This window comes from Myiozetetes cayanensis, unplaced genomic scaffold, assembly GCF_022539395.1.
Source record: "Myiozetetes cayanensis isolate MyiCay16 unplaced genomic scaffold, myiCay2020 scf2-11, whole genome shotgun sequence".
In the NCBI taxonomy this organism is placed as follows: domain Eukaryota; kingdom Metazoa; phylum Chordata; class Aves; order Passeriformes; family Tyrannidae; genus Myiozetetes; species Myiozetetes cayanensis.
Window position 1 is genome coordinate 53905493 of NW_026087411.1, and position 16669 is coordinate 53922161.

General features: G+C 38.7%; 1 protein-coding gene across 4 annotated transcripts in view; it reads left to right on the forward strand.

Moving 5' to 3' along the window:
- TULP4 (TUB like protein 4) overlaps positions 1 to 16669 on the forward strand; it is a 153656-nt gene that overhangs the window by 122298 nt on the left and 14689 nt on the right. For all 4 annotated transcript variants that reach the window (XM_050316197.1, XM_050316195.1, XM_050316196.1 and 1 more), the window contains exons 8-13: positions 8291 to 8515; positions 10754 to 10988; positions 11476 to 11620; positions 12381 to 12525; positions 13659 to 13752; positions 15143 to 15286. In XM_050316197.1, coding sequence (XP_050172154.1) covers positions 8291 to 8515; positions 10754 to 10988; positions 11476 to 11620; positions 12381 to 12525; positions 13659 to 13752; positions 15143 to 15286 — 988 coding nt within the window. The remainder of the gene's footprint in view (positions 1 to 8290; positions 8516 to 10753; positions 10989 to 11475; positions 11621 to 12380; positions 12526 to 13658; positions 13753 to 15142; positions 15287 to 16669) is intronic.

Consider the following 16669-nt stretch of genomic DNA (forward strand, 5'->3'; position numbering starts at 1 on the left):
ACCTAGTAAACCAGCTGCTAAAGCCTTTGTGCTTGCTTATATGTAGCATTAACCTGTGCTTATTAACTTTATCACTCTAATGTAGATAGAAATATTTAGTTGTGTAACGTATAAAATAATGATCTCTTAAAGCCAAGCTAAATACGTACAGTGACATCTAATGCTGATTTAGGTACCTAAAGGACTTACCCATAAACAGCTTTATTGTCTTAAACATAGCCCCTTCAGCAAAGTAGCACAGCCCTTTCCTCTCTGGATCAGTTCTGAAGAAAACATATTTATATCAGTGTTGCTTTTTCCCAGACTAGGTAAAAACCAAACCCTGTTCTGTTGCTTCAGTACCAGAATACAGTATGTCCACATTAGCTGTTGAAACAGTGTAACACTGGTGTTAAGCTATGAAATCACATTGTGGTTTGAGCTTATGATCAGATCAGGCCAGGTTGCCTTGAAGTATGAGTGTGTGCAGGCTCTTCTCTTACTGTTTTGTTCCTGGTAATCTCAAATTCTCCTTTATTTAAATACCTTCAGCTCCTCTGGTTCTCCATTTATAGCTTCATGTTTTCAGCTCTTCTCCTTTCTTAATCAGCTGGGAGAAAGCACATATTGTGGCTGACATGAGGGCTAATCATTCTGCCATTATGTGAGTACTTCTAGGGCAACTGACAGGCCACACAGAACACGTTACTACCAAGCTTATATTGCAATATTTCTCATTGTAAAAGTACTAATGTAAGTCTCTCAGCTCTTTCCAGCTGCTAGTTTTCATGGAAATGGCAGTATTTTAATGTAATGGAGACTTCTTCCCACATTGTCAACTGCAGATGAAAAGCCAACAACTTCAGAAGTTTTAAGCCAGGTTGGAAATGAAGGATGGGGAGGGTCGGGGGGTGGTAACCACCACTTAATAACAGAACCATAGAGTCTCATTTCCTTTGGAAACCAGAATGAAAATAACATTCAAACTGATATATTTATGTTTAATAAAAAACTGCGTGTATAAACCTGCCTAAAATTAGAGCCACTCCTCTTCTCTTATTAGTCAGTGTTTATTCTCTTTATTTGGTGCGTTTAAATTCATATTTACTCAGCTGCAGGAGGAAGTGAGGGGTTTTTCAGAAGGACACCTGTATCTGCTCATGTGGACTTTATTCTTCTATGTATTTGAATGCTGGTCTAGCAGCATTACCAGCTAAGTGACAGGTATGCTAGAACATTAAGTAGTTGGTGTACTAACAAGGCCAGATAAAAAACATAGTTTCGAAAGAAAATTGCTAGTAGCTTTTGTTATGCCATGCCTCTGCTCCAGAGATGTATATGCAACAATGACAGAGTGAGTCAGTGGTCCCAGTGATTTGTCTCATGACAAATTCATCAGAGTAGATTAATTAGTTTTCTGTACCATGACAGTCGGCCTTTTAATGTGATTTTATAAAATTCATCACTGGTTATTGAAGGGAAAAAAAGAAGAAAATAAGAGAATTTCCTCATCTTGAACTCTTCTACTAAGACTTATTCTTCTGAAGAAGGCACATTTATTCTAAATGACTGTTGTTCTGAACATAAGGGCCAGAAAAAGTAAAACAGTGATGAACAGAGAAGATGGTGGATTACAGGTGTAAAACTGATTTTCCATGTGGTCCTCTGTCCCAGTTCTTTGATAAAGCAGATGTCTGAAAATGAATTTTATCTGAAGATTAATTTTATCAGTAAAATATGCTGAATTGTTTTTGTTTCTGCTGTTTGTCTGTCCTGTCTTCAGTAGGATATTCAGGAAACAGGTGATTTTATTGTTTATAACAGAACTCAGTCTAAAATATGCAACTTGACTGGAATGTTACTGAACATAAAATCACTGCAAACCCCAAAGGTAGAATAGATTTGGGAACTGCAGGTAACTCATCTTGATGATGACTCTTGTCGTGGATCCCTTCAAGATGTTTTATTTGCTCTCTTCTCCTCCAGCTTTAGTATGGTTTTGGCATCCTCTGCCTCATTTGATTAACGCTCTTAAGCTTTTACCTTCAGTGTAGGAATTTATAGTTCATAAACTTAGTTTGCTGACTATAAAACCCCAGAGAGAGAAATCACACTTGTATAGAAGTATTGAAGTGAAAGCAGGAGCTTTGCATGAAAAACAGCATTCATAAACAGAGTGGTATAAACATAGTGTAACACTGTCTCCTGTTCCCTGCTCTGGGGCTTCAGGCTGCCACTCTGGCGTACTGCAAGAATGTATTTGCAGAATATAGTGGAAAGAACCGAAAAAACCATTGGTAAGGATTGGTCCAATATTGAATTTTTGCTACACAGAATAAAACTGGTTTGAACTTTGAAAAAATGATGAAAAAATTTTGGAAGAAACTTCAGAATATCACACCGGACCAAACTCTGTCTGTACTGTGACTCCAGAGTTGATACTGGTTATTTGTTATATACAAAGAGCATATCTTAAGAGCTGTTGATCAACTGATTACTATTAAAAAATGTACCATCAATTTCTGTAAATTTTTTCATTTACTGCACTTGTCCTTGTACACACGAACACTAACCTGATGTACCAAAACTATGCCCAGTTGTTTCAGCTGGCAGTTTTTTCATGGTACTGCTTTTTCAGAATTTGAAAATGTGATTACAGCAGCAGGCTGCCCTTCTGATCACAATTTTATTACTGGAAGAATGTTAATTTCTTACGTTGTTTATTAAGTCCCAGAAACCTTTCACTGGCATCAAGCAGGGATGAGAATGATCAACTCATTCAAGACTATTTTATAGTCTTGCTAAAATTGTTTGGAGGAAATGCTGCAAGCCAGTTCTGTCACTTCAGAATTTCTCATCTAATGTGCAGACAGGTCTTTCTTATATCAACTAACTGTACCTGCTGTCACTTCTGAGTGGATACAGCTGCTTCATATCTTCCTGTATCTTGAACTTTAAACAGGGGTTTCCTACACCACAGAATTATTTAACTTCCAACTTCGAACCATCAGACGGAAAAAAATCACAAGTTTGTTAAAGTTACATCGTATATTTTGGTTCCTTTTTCACTTTTTATGATTTTTTTATATGTCCCAGAGAGGAGGGGGAACAAGAGCTCAGATTTAGAATGCAGATCTCAACTATACACCTTTACTTCTACAGTAAATTTACATTAATTTATGGTTTTATATCACTGTGTAACTGGTGTAAGGACAGATTAAACCTCAAGTGCAGTGAACAAGGAGGATGAGAGTGACCTAAGCCTCACATGTTGTATAGAGAGCAAGATTAAATGCAGAGAAACTGTATTTGTCAGTGTAATATTTTTAAACCCTAGTTCAAAGTGGTACAGTAAACACTAAATCTTTATAGAAGAAGTTTTCAGAAGTGTTTGAGAAGAAGACCCACTTGCTGTAGACCTGCTGCTGTCAGCATTTTACAGGTTGCTTATCTGCTGGAAATGTCCTGGCATCTAAATGAATAGATTTAAGATTATGTGATCCCACAGAAACCTTGTAGTTCTGTAAAAGCTATTTTAGTAAGGCCTGAGAAGGAAGGTGCAATTTTAGGTTAAATTCAGATCAAAAGACCATGAGAGATGAGGCTGCTGAGCTGAGCTTACCTTCATTTATTTCACAGAGAGTGTTCAGGTTTGTTGCTTCTGAATTAATGTTGACTTCCATTTATATTGCGTGAAATCAATCCTATTTAGTTGTTATTGGTTGACAACAAAGGTTCAGGAAGAATTTATTTTCTTACATAAACAAAAGCAACAGTTTAGAACTAACTGATGAAACGTGTTTGAGGATATCAACGAGGACCCTGGTATTTTTTGTGTAAGCCATAAGATCATCTCTGACTGCTGCAGAAATGGATTGTGATCAGGAGTGGGAAATGGAGACACTTGTCTAAGCACAGACTCCTTCTGCTAAAATTGAATCTTGTCGTAGTGACTTCTTTAAAAAAAATTACTGTAGAAATAGAGAATATGTAAGAAACATTTGCAAGTCAAAAAAGAGTTTATTATATGAAAAATCATGTGAGGCTACAGTAGTGTAATTTCTGACCACGTCATAGTCTTTATTGCTTTTATCACCCTCAGTTCTTAATGATTAATATTTTTCCCACTGTAAATATGGCAAACAGAAGAATGAAGGAGTTATGTTCCTTTCCAGCAACCATCCAGTGAATGCTGTGGCATTACAGAGATATGCATACACAATTCACTAGAGCCAGGTGGGCGTTGCAGCCATTGCACCTTTCAGCTTGTCTCTGAGAAAAACAGAGGGAAAATTGTGCATCTCCACATCAGCAGTCTCAAGTGAGAGCAAGCTAGCAATGTACTTACATGTGCCATTCACTAGATACTGTTTTGCAGTTGTGTTCTTTCTCCTGAGAAAACTCCTGCTAGTTCCTGGGCTTTCTGCCCTAGAATACCATTTTTGTTTCATTGCCAGTGGGAGTCTGAGTGCCAGCAAAGAAGGGATTTGTTCAAGCAGCAGGCAGGCCCCATGGCTTAGGATTTCTGAGCTCAAGGCAGGCAGCAAGAATCAGCTTGAACAGTGTTTTCATTGACTGAACTGCATACAAGTGATGGAAGGTATATAAATTATGTTCTCTCCTGTAAGAGAGACAGATGAGTGACTTACAAGAAGCAACCACAGAGCTTTGAGCAGGAATATCTATTCCTGTGTGTTTTTCTAAGGGGAGCCAACATCCCAGCTGGGGTACAGATCTCAGTAGATGTTTCTCAGTTTCACACTGACTCTGAAAGAAATGGCAAAAGAGCTCCTTGTTGGCCACTTGACGAGATGTGTTTTCAGTCAGTATTTCTCCTGATAAAGCATCCATGTTTTTTTTTGTCCTTTAGCCAATTATTTCTCATACTTAATTGTGGTAGAGCAGAATCCTACCTATGTGTTCAAGTTCAAGGGCTTTTCCATGATTATTTTTCCTACATGTTTGTATTTAAACCCTGGAATTCATTCAAGTATTTACAGTTTGTTCTGAGATTTTTCAAAACCTGACAGGATTTTTATATGCAAAGGGAGATTAAAAATTCTCATGTTATATTTGTAGCTACATTTCTTTGTTCCTAGTAGAAAAAAAAACACAACTATACAAACATGGAAAATAAAATTCTTCTGTGCTAGAATCTGCTTGTTCACTTTCTAACAGGTGAAATTTGGGCACAACAACTTTTGACATTTTTTCAGCTAAAACAGTGCAAATAAGTGGACACTTTATGAGGAGCAATACTTTTGTGCTGGATGTTGGAGTTCAGTTGTTTTCTCTCAGTACAGTTTGAAAGGAAAGCTGTGGCCAGCTCATAACTGACTTGCTGTAGTAATTGATTCATATCCCTTGTCTGTCAAGGGGAAGAGGAGGAAGCGTAGTTATTGAAAAATATTATTGGAGCAATACACTTAAAGGTCAGGTCAGCTCTGGCATTTGGGTGATCTTTTCTTTCTCCAAGACTGTAACAACAGGCTAATTTTCCCTGGATCTCCTCTTAAATCTTAGCCTTTAACCATAAAGGAAGTGTTGCTGAATACTAGGCTTGAGGAGTACAAAGGGTCTGAGCATTTCATAGAAAAGGAAGGCAAGGTGTGCCTTGCAAATCAGTAAGCAAAGACAAACCAGTGTGGTACAAGTGCTCTTTGATGACAGTGAAAATATTAAAACATAGGAGGGGTGTGGGGATAGGAACTGTACAAAGGAAAGCGTAGAAATGTCTTTATTTACAAACAGTACAACACTTTTAGTTGTTGTATGTTTCTCCGTTTACTTAAACGTGCACCCACTCAACATATTGTTTGCATGGAAGTACATAAACAGAATGTAAGGGCATCATACATTCAGAAGTTTAGAATGTGACTGAACTATGGTTGCCCATTGGAAAACTGTGGTCAAGTCAGACAGGAAAGGCAACTCCTTTCTACTTCTGGCTTTCTGCTCTTCCTGAGCTCCACGATGCTGTGTTGCTGGAGGTCTGACCTAGTGCTTCAAAGCTTCTGCAAAACCTTTTCCTTGAGACTGTGTTTAAGATTGCAAATGTTCTTGTGCTGGTATTATCTGCATCTCTGCTGTTCTCTGCATGCAGAGTAACCTGAGAAAAGAAGTGGTTTCATTTGACTCTATTTGGATGAAGTTTCCTATCTGTGTGTGATATAATAGCTGCAATACTCAACACTGTGGTAGGGCTGTCTGGGTGTGCTGTATTGAATTATGAGAGCTGGGATATCAGACTTCTCTTTTGGCATCAAAGGCAACACAATAAATAAACATTTGTGTGCCAAGTCACATACTTGTTTGTTCCCTCACTGTATTTATAGGTAGGCTAGGGAAGTAGTTGATGCAAGGTGAACAGAAGAATGCAGTTTGGATCCCATTGTAACAGTCAGGTTGATAGTTCTGCCCATGCTGGAATTCAGCCCTTGGGGAAAACCAGGGTCACTTCTACTACTGCCATTCTTAAACTGTCATACAGTAGACATGGCAGGTACCTAACTTGTGCCAATGCCTTTTCAACTGCATTTATTTTGCAAGCAGCTTGAACTGTCTCATTACTGCCAGACAGTATGAGGGCTGAGCCACACTTAGAAATTATGAAAATACCAATCAGTTGGAGATACTCTATGTGATCTTTCCTCAAATTTAAGGCTGTATCCCACAGATTATGGTTATGACAAGCTACGTAGTAATTACTGGTGGTACACAAAGGGTTTCTCAATGCTTTTGAAGTTTTCCACTATAAAATGCCTTTAGCAATTATTGTGAAAATTGCAAGGTTCACATGTTGCTGCTTTCTATTTGCATATCAGTCAGCCTGAAGATTTGTACCTTCATGGAAGTCTGTGTGTGGTGTTGCCTAGATGTAATTAAAATGAAGCTTCTTCATTTCTCCCACTTTAAAACCAACATTTTCCTTGAAATTTGAGTCTAGGATAAGATGACTTCTCTGTGAAGTTTTTCATCAAATGCTTTATCTTGATGGTAGTGCTGTGCAGATGCATTTTGTTTCATATCATTCATATCAAAACATATTTTCCTAGTTTCTCACCTTTAAGCATCTTGAATTTGTAAGTGAAAGGAAAGCTTTTCCCCTAGAGTAGATTAGTAACTTCTGGGCTAATGTAACCGTGCTGTCTGGGTACCATATTGCTAATAGAGGAGTGGATGAAAGCTGTTATTGGTGGTGCCTTGACCCTATCTTCTTGTTTGGTGCATTTTGTCAAAAGATATTCTGAGATACCCTGACTTTTTAGCAAATATAGCTCATTATTTAGATGAAAAACATGTTTGCTTAAACTTCTGAGTGTCATAGATCATGAAAATAATGAAGGAGTAAACCTTTTGTAATTCATTGATCACAGCCTCTTGTATAGTATTCTTCGTGGATTGAGAGTTTCTTCTTTGCTCCGTGTTGTTTATTTGTATAGAGATAGCAGATAGGAAATTAAAATACCAAAGGGTTTGTGCATATATGCAAATACAGGTGCTTTGTAACTCAGAAAGCAAGAGATGACAGGTGGATGCAACTAACACTTATGAAGGGCAAAAGTAATGGTGATAGAGCTATAAGAGGTCCCAACAGACTGGTACTTCACATGAAAAAATGGGATTTAGGAGGAAAGTTTAGAGGGCTCATTGCAAGCAAGGTTTATTCCGCATTGTAACACCTCGTACCAGTTGCCCCTCACTCCTTCTAATTATACTGTCATGATTTAGACATTTCTGAGTGTAGAAAAGCAGAAGACAAAAGGCCATTCTCTGTTTTATTCCTAGTTCTCTTTCGCAGTTCGGTTCCTCTGGGAATAGTTCAAAAGAGACATTGTGCAATGGAAGACTCAGTGCAAGACAAGAAAGTTGATTTGATTTTCTCCACTCATTTTCTTCTGGGCATATGATTTAACTTTTCAGTTGTAAAATGTGAGATGTGACCAGTGGATTAGGACTGATTAGATGACTGAAAAAATAATTTGAATAGAGCATCAAAAGAACCTGCTTTTTAACACTGTGTGACTTTAAAGCCGCTTATCTAGGTACTGAATTTTGTAGATGATTCCTTGTGTGATGAAACCTTCTGAGTAAAAAGCACTGTATAAACATCAACTGCTGTTATTGATGATTTCAGATGTTCCCATTCTTCTCCCTTTTTGTGGGCAGTAGCAGGCACTTTTAAGTTTCTGCAAGACTTAGGGTAACATGATCAGTGCTGAATTCATGTGATCACTTGCTGTGCAGCTATCTTGGCAAAAGATCTTTTAAGAAATTCTGTTAAAGTTATATCCTTTTGCTCTTCGTGCAGCGTCCCATCATCTCCATCTGTTGGGGTCACAGGGATTCAAGACTGCTGATGGCTTCTGGACCTGCACTGTATGTAGTCAGAGTCGAGCACAGGGTCTCCAGTCTGCAGCTGCTGTGCCAGCAGACCATTGCTAGCTGTCTGCGGGATGACAAGGACATCAGCAAACTCACCCTGCCCCCTCGGCTCTGCTCGTACCTCACCACTGCCTTTATACCAACCATCAAGGTAAAAGGAAAGAAATGTGTGTCTTGGGCGGAGGAACGAAGGGTTAATAGATTCCTCCCCCATGGTGTCCCTAAGTGACAATGGCTAAATTATAAGATATTATTATAATTATCATTTTAGAAGCTTGATTAAGGGTCATTCCTGTCCTCTTCAAGAGCCCTCTGATGCATTTGGTGCCTATTAAAAATCTGAAAAGAAGGCTCACACGTGCTGGTCCGCATTATTCCATGGAGATGGCCTTTCCAAGTACATTGCAAGGGTAAAATATGCTGATGACTCACAAAGACTTGTGAAGAAGCTCATGCTGATGATAATACTGTGTCATGGTTATAGGAGGGATTTGCAGTGGTAAAACTGTTGCCTCCCTGCATGTCACATGAGTGCTTATATTGCCAGGAAAGTTAGACTTAAGACCTGGGGCTGCCCAAGTATTCCTACATAGAGTTCTGCTTACCTTACTGCTCAAACAGTGCTGTGGAAAAATGAAGCAGATATTACACCTTTTCCTGTACCGCGAGCAGAACCATCTGTGCAACGTGTTTGTTTCATGGTTTTGCCCTCAGTAACATCTTGAGATTTTCTAAACTCTTTATCACAGCCTATGAACCAGAGCATTAGCTGGTAAATGCTCAACATTGAAACGCACTTTTTTGTGATTTTTTTTTTTTGTGTACATGCTGCAGCATTCTTTTGAGCCAACTTCAGGTCCTTGTCAAAACAATACAGAGCTAGAACAACTAATTTGAAATCAGTGGGGCTGGCTCAGCTTAAGTGAGAACAAATTATAGCTAAAAAATAATTTAGCACGGTTCCATTTGGGCACTGTTAATCAGGGCAGTTTGTGCAACTGTAAAACATTTCACTTGTCAGAGAAGAATAAATGCCTTGCTGTAACCATGAGACCTCCATCTCCAAAGATACAGAGCATCTAATAAACCAGTTGTCATCACTTCTGTCTAGAATTCCTCCTTCTCTCCAGGATGCTTCTTTCCATGTTATTCCAGAGCCAGCCCTGCAGCTCTCTAGAGCATCAATGATAATTGCTTGGCTGTTAGAGAAGGCAGGGGAGTGGATGGGATGAAGACAGCAGTTGGCTGTAGCAAGGCTGGAATCCGTGGCAGGGCTCAGAGTGGCAGAGGCAGTGCAGGGGCACATTGTTGCCAACAACCCTTCTGTCAGCTCCGAGAGGGAATGCTGAATGGGTAACAGTTGTGGGGCTGCATGGCTGAAGCTGAGAGGCTGAAGCAGGGTTTCCAGAAGCCACATGCCTGTGGTCTTTCGTGGGTGTTTCTGGAGCTTCCACAGCACTTTTTTATACTTTACCCTGGGCTCTCACCCAGCCACACACTCAACCTACATTGCCAGCCATGCCTTCAGTGCTGGCAAAGGCACCCCCTTCCATGCACACATTCCTCTTCCCCCTCCAGTTCGCAGACTACATTATAGGTCACTCCTCAGCCCATATCCATCTTGCAAGGTTAAGAAAGCTATTTTTTCCCTACCTTTTTTTTCCCTCATGCTTTCATTTTGAAAGAGACTGTGTTGAGTTATACATATTAGTAGTATTTGTGTCATACAGGCTATATTGTCCTAGACAAAAGCAGTCCTACTGCTTTAGAAGCAAGTTTCTCATGGATTAACACAGTGTGGCTGGCAAGCAGGGCAAAGTAACCCACTCTGACCTATGTGCTCATATTTCTCCACATTGCACACAAATAGGCCCTGAGCAAAGATATGCTTGGAAGTGGTATAAGAAGTACCAGCGTCTTTCAGAGCTGACAGCATTGTAGTGTAGTGGCATAACATGTACTAAGACTAACCAGCAGTGGGAATCTGAGTGGCCAGGTTCACTTGGAGGGCCTACGAGAGACAAGATACTCTGATATTTGACTTGACCGCATTACCCAAGTTCAAAAAGACGTCTGTGATATGAGCCAAAACTTGAAAACAGGTTTGTTTTCTAATTCAGTGCTCTGACCACAGGTTCAACCATCCTTTTTGATATAACTAGTTGTAGATTTCTGTGTACAACTGCTTTTGACCCAACCAAATAATACACAGACACTCTCTTGCGTGTGGGTCCTGCATAACTCACGGAGTAACCTGTACTAATCTTCACCTACCAAATTAGAGCTGGGTTCAGATTCAGTTAGTTTTGCTGGGATTAAGTCACCCTAGAAAAAAAAGCAACCAGTAACCTGTGGGAAACTTTCTCTTTCCTTTCTCCGTTTAATTAAGCCTCCCATCCCAGACCCAAACAATATGAGAGACTTTGTCAGCTACCCAACAGCTGGTAATGAACGGCTTCACTGCACGATGAAGCGGACAGAAGATGACCCAGAGGTTGGTGGTCCATGTTATACCTTGTACTTGGAATACCTTGGGGGACTGGTGCCTATCCTGAAAGGACGTCGTATCAGCAAGTTGAGGCCAGAATTTGTCATCATGGATCCTAAAACAGATGGAAAAGCAGGTAAAACTGAATTGTTGTTTTGTATAAAAAATTATTTCGAAATGCTTTTGATATTAAATCCTCAAGAGTTTAAAAATATATGTGCATGCAACATAAATGGTGACGTCTGATGTTTGTTCTTATGTGAAAAAATCTTAAACATGACCTAGACTCAAACCTCTGAAATTGTACCATGCTACCTTTTGTTTTACAAAAGAGAACTTCTTGTAATGGAAAATAGACTGCTAATTAGAAGAAAATATTCTTTAGTCTCAATTTTGAAGTCAGTTGAATCCTATTTGCTCCTCTGAATCATGTTCACTTGAGTTCAAACTATTGGAAATTTGGATTTTATACTAGGCAGGGTGAAGAATGTTTACTTTTTCTCTGCATAGTTTTATTTCAACTACTGCCTGTGGATTGGGTTTATGCTTCTGGTGACTGAGAGTTGTAATTTCTACCAGTTTTCTGAAGTAGGACTTAAATTTTCTGGGGCCTGTCTTGATAGATGAAATCTATGGAAACAGCTTGATTTCCACTGTGATTGACAGCTGCAACTGCTCTGACTCCAGCGATATTGAACTCAGCGATGACTGGGCAGCAAAGAAATCTCCAAAAATCAGTCGAGCTAGCAAATCACCTAAACTCCCCAGGTGATAATTTCTTGGATATTTCTTCTTCTTCTTCCCCATGTGTTCGTTCTCTCTTTCTCTCTTTCACCCTTTCTCCCTTTCTCTTGCTGTCTTGACCCCTTGTAAACTTAAAAGCAAACTGCTTTGAGCAGATGAGAATCATAGGATTGGGGTCTTCTTCAGTGTGCCGTTATGGGGTGATCTCAGAGATTGGTGTAGAGTTGGACTTTCCACAAAGTTCTGGGGCAAAACGTAATGGGAAACAATAGGGCACCACTTCTCCCTAGGCCTCAAAAAAAGATTTTATAAACTCTCCCACCTCTGCCTTCGCCACATATGAACTCTTGCCACCATGGAATCTATTTGTCTGTCAAACAGACTGTGTTTTTACCCCCTCAGTGCTTAGAGTCCCTGATCTAGTTAAAACCTTTATTTCCTCAGGGATATTTTCAAAGTCATACGTCCATGCATAGGTGGTATGGATCCTGACAGGTGGCACTGATGCTGTGGTGAACTTGCAAGGGAGCCTTAACAAACAGACCCTTCTAAAAACTATGGTGACGAGGTTCTGTAACAATATGCAAAGCAGGCTTCCAAGCTATTAATTTGTCCAGTTGTTTTCCTGACAGCTTGACCCATAATTCTCCATCCTGTAGACTCTTTATTAGCCACTTAGAGGACACCACGCCAGTTGTCTTCACTACATCTTTACTTTCAAAGACATGAATTTTGTGCATTTTTTCTTGCCCACTGATGATTCTAATTATTGCTTTATCTGCAGAATCAATATAGAAGCTCGCAAATCTCCAAAGATGTCCCGAGCTGCACAGGAGATATCAAGATCGCCAAGGTTACCAATAAGGAAACCTTCTATTGGTTCACCAAGCCTGACCCGAAGAGAGTTTCCTTTAGAAGATATTACCCAGGTACTGTGCATATTGTTACCATACCTCATTCAAATGGATTTTCTTCAAGAGGCAGCAAGTTGTGATAGAGATCCAGTGTTCACCAATAAAAAAAAGTCATCTAATTACAGTTGCTAGAAGAGAATTGCATCTTCAAGTTAAATGTTAATGTTCAGAAGTGCCGGTGGAGGTGTCGTCTGAGAAATCACATCACCACTAAATTTTGTCAGTGCGAATCCATGTGAGAAGTTTTATTCCAAGTGATGTTGTTGGCTTTGTAAAGGTATATGTGAAAATGTTTCATTGGTTTCTCAGGGCTGTCTTAATGCCACCCTAATTCTCTGCTTTGCTCAGGATTGCTGAGGTAAGGCAATGTTTGCTTCAGAGGACCACATGTTCTCTGTTTCATAATTACATGGAACAGTCTTAACTGGTAGGAAGGAAAGGAATTAGCACTTTGTACTCTTTGTGGTGTTCGTGTCCTCAGGGTAAATAAAATTTATAAGGCTGTAGAACTATCTGGGTTACATATTTGATTAATAACAGCCTGCATTCTTTTAATTTGGTTTGGTTTGCTTTGGTTTTTTTCTGCTCTCATTTCACTTTTTCCTTTTCATAAAAAATTCTAGATCAGTTACACAGAGATAGGACCAGAAGTCCCTTGAATAGGGCAGGAGACCTGAGGTTTAGATCCTGCTCTTAATATTGACAGCATAATTCCTGGCCTTGGAGAAAATCTCTTGGCCTTTCTGATCCATAATATATTCACCATGGCAGCAATGGTTTGGGAAGTTGCTTTAGGAGCTTCAGGGAAAAATATGTTTGCTGTTATGAGTAATTAATTTCTATCTTATTGTTTCATGAAGTGACTCAAGCATAGAACCAACAGGCAGGGTGTATTACTTTCTGAAATACAGAACAGCTGTGTTCTTGCTGTGCAGAAGAGCAAGCATTTGAAAACAGACCTGTTCTCACTAAGCAGGCATCATGTTGTTTGGTTGCTACAAAGGCACATTAGTCTGTTTCAATACAATAAAAACAAGAGAAGCTGAAATTGCATTATCCCGTGCAATAGCTTGATTGCTCTGCAGTTTTTTTGTTAGAGTTTGATACAGATTTTATCAGGTAAAAATGATCTTGTTTTTGCTTTGCAGCACAACTACCTTGCTCAGGTCACATCTAATATCTGGGGAACCAAATTTAAAATTGTGGGTTTGGCTGCTTTCCTACCAACTAACCTTGGTGCAGGTAAAAGTAAACTCTCTTGATTTTTTTGCATGTCAAATTCTTTCTAACAAACAACAAATTTATGCCATGAGATTCTTTTTAAGTGACCAAAAGACTTCTTTAACAAAGCACTTATTTTCTGTGGACAGTAGGAATTAGATTTTATGAAATTCACTGTAACTAAAGGAAATCAAAATCTATAAATACAATAATGACATGATCAATAAAATGCTAAAAGTCTCACTTGTAATAAACTGATTAATTAAAATTCAAGCCCGGACCTTTATTTTTACAGTTTATATGAACAAAACCCACACAAATGAAAAAAGTTTTTTCAAGAGGATAATAAAAATCATGGGTATTAAGTTACCACAACAGAAATATTTTTAAAAGTCAGATTTTTATAGTCATTTAGCTAGAAATCAAACAGAAATAATGTTAAAAAAGCTCTTACAGCATCATGCTCAAGATTCTTCAAGTCAGCATATAGCCTTATCCTAGGTTTCTCCTGCTGGAGCATGAGTGGGTTTACTTGCTGGAGCATCAGTAATCTGGTAGCCTTCATTAAAAGTAGCAGTTTTCTAGTCTATCAACCTTGTTTTGGGTAGGCCAGTCCTACCCAGATAGTTCTCCTGGAAGGAAGAAGGCTGAGTAAAGAGCAGGGTACCACCTGGTAGAACTGAGCTCTGAATTGAAATATTAATGCAAGTATAGCAGTTTAATGAGCTCCTTGGAAAAATTACATTTTCCTGTGTATCATTATATAGTTAGATCAGGAGTACATAATGATTCCCTGGAAGCAGAATTAGATAGATGCTTTTTGTGGCTATATTAACTGCTATCAGTAGTAGAATGACCAGAGGTCATTCTAATTCTCTCACTGTCAGTGACAGATAAATAGGGAAGGATGTAAGTGTAGTGTAAGTGTATAGTGATACTTCCTTCAAATGTTCTCCCAGTCTCCAGTGTTTGGGTCCAACCCCTTCCTGAACCAGAAGGGGTAAGCTTTAACAGATTTCATTCCTGAAAACTTTCCAGTCTTCCCCTAAAGTCATGTAAGTCAGTAGCATCCTGAGGTGAAGAGTTCCAAAAGTAGAATGGAAAAAGTATTTTACTTCTATAGAAATAGATGTGAATAAAAGATGAAGTAATTAATTATTTCTACATACTGTTTAACTACAGAGATGCTGCTTCCATTTAAAGAGAAATAACTGAAAGTTACAATCCCTTTAATCCATTTATGCAAAGTGTTACGTAGTAATTTGACAAATAATGGTTCACCCATGCACATGTGTATAGTAAATAATAATATTCATAGCCCTTTCTGTCTGCTTTGAATTGATTCTTTCTTAGGTTTAGATGCTCTTTGTGTAACAGATTTTTTTTATCCCTTGTTATACTCTTTCTCTAGTAATATATAAAACCAGTTTGCTGCATCTACAGCCCAGACAAATGACAATATATCTCCCAGAAGTGCGGAAGATTTCAATGGACTACATTAACATGCCTGTCTTTAATCCAAATGTTTTCAGCGAAGACGAGGATGATTTACCAGGTAAGGAAGAGCTGGAGGTCTGCCATGTTATGGGTTAAGCTAGATGAAGGACAGGTCATTTGTGTTATGGTCCCCTGGGGTAAACACATATCAAAATCCCTTAGTCTGATGGGATCCTGTAAAAGCAAATTATCATAAGGCTCATATATATTTTGGGCATTGTTTTCTGATATATGTGGAAAATATAATCCATGTAGAACTGCTAAGTTTCAGGTTCACTGGTAAAGTAGCCATCTGCTGATTCATCTTAGTTTGTTAGGAATTATCCATAAACTGAAGCCTTGCATTCTGCATCTTGATAGGACAGAATTGTAATGTGTTGGAAGCCCAAACAGATGGTTCTTTAGACCTGATGGCATCAAAGCACAGCCTGCTGATGGCAGATTGGGTTGGTGGGCAGATTCCCATAATACTTAGCCACCCTTTAAGAAGTGATAAATGCTCATTTGGACTTTTATCAATATTGAGAGGCCAAAATAGGGAAGTAGTTTATCAACAAGTGGGATCAGGAAGAATTTTTCGTTTCACTGAGGTGTAAAGTTAGCAGAAGATTCAAGCAGTGTAGTTGATGTGATGTGGCAGGTAAAAAGGACTGGAAGAATTCAGGACCTCCTCCAATCAAAAAACCATCATGCTGGTAAAATTCAAAATTAATAGACAAGAAGATAAATTATTACATTTTCAGAATTTTGATATCAGGGAGAGATTCCTTTTGCCAGGTCACAGGTGTTTGGAACTACAGAAGTGGCCATCATGCCAAGACCCTTTTAAGAAGGAAGGAGTGTGAACACTGCAAAGCAATTAAAGTTGTCTTTACTTTGCTAGAGTCTACTGAAATAAATGGAAATGCTCCCATCAGACGAGAGTTTCAACTACTGAAAACACCTAAACTTGTGTCTGACCCACGCATCAGAGTAGTCTTCTGGAGTAGTAAAGAAATACTTCTGTGTTTAAAATGAAGCCCATTTTTTCACAGTTTGGGGGACTTGGCTTGCCTCATTTCTGTGAACATAATATTTGCCTGTAGGTTCTGAAGAAATAATAGAGACATTGATGATTGTACATATTTTATTAATAGGAAGCACTCAACATTCTCTATTATGAAACATGGTCCAAGCTGACAGAAAGTAATATAAAAAATAAATAGAAAAGAAAACATTTAATACAAAGGTTTTGCATCTCTTCCTGAAGATTGGATTGGATTGTATCTGTGATATATATTTCTTTTATCTTATTAAAGAGATGAAATGATACTCAGAATTGCAGATACACCACATATAGAGAGAAAATTGTTTGAGAGTTTGTTACAATTCTTTGAGAAGTCTAGTTAAAGAATCGTGCTACCCAGCCCTTCATAATAGCCTTCCTCTTCTTGTCCACTTT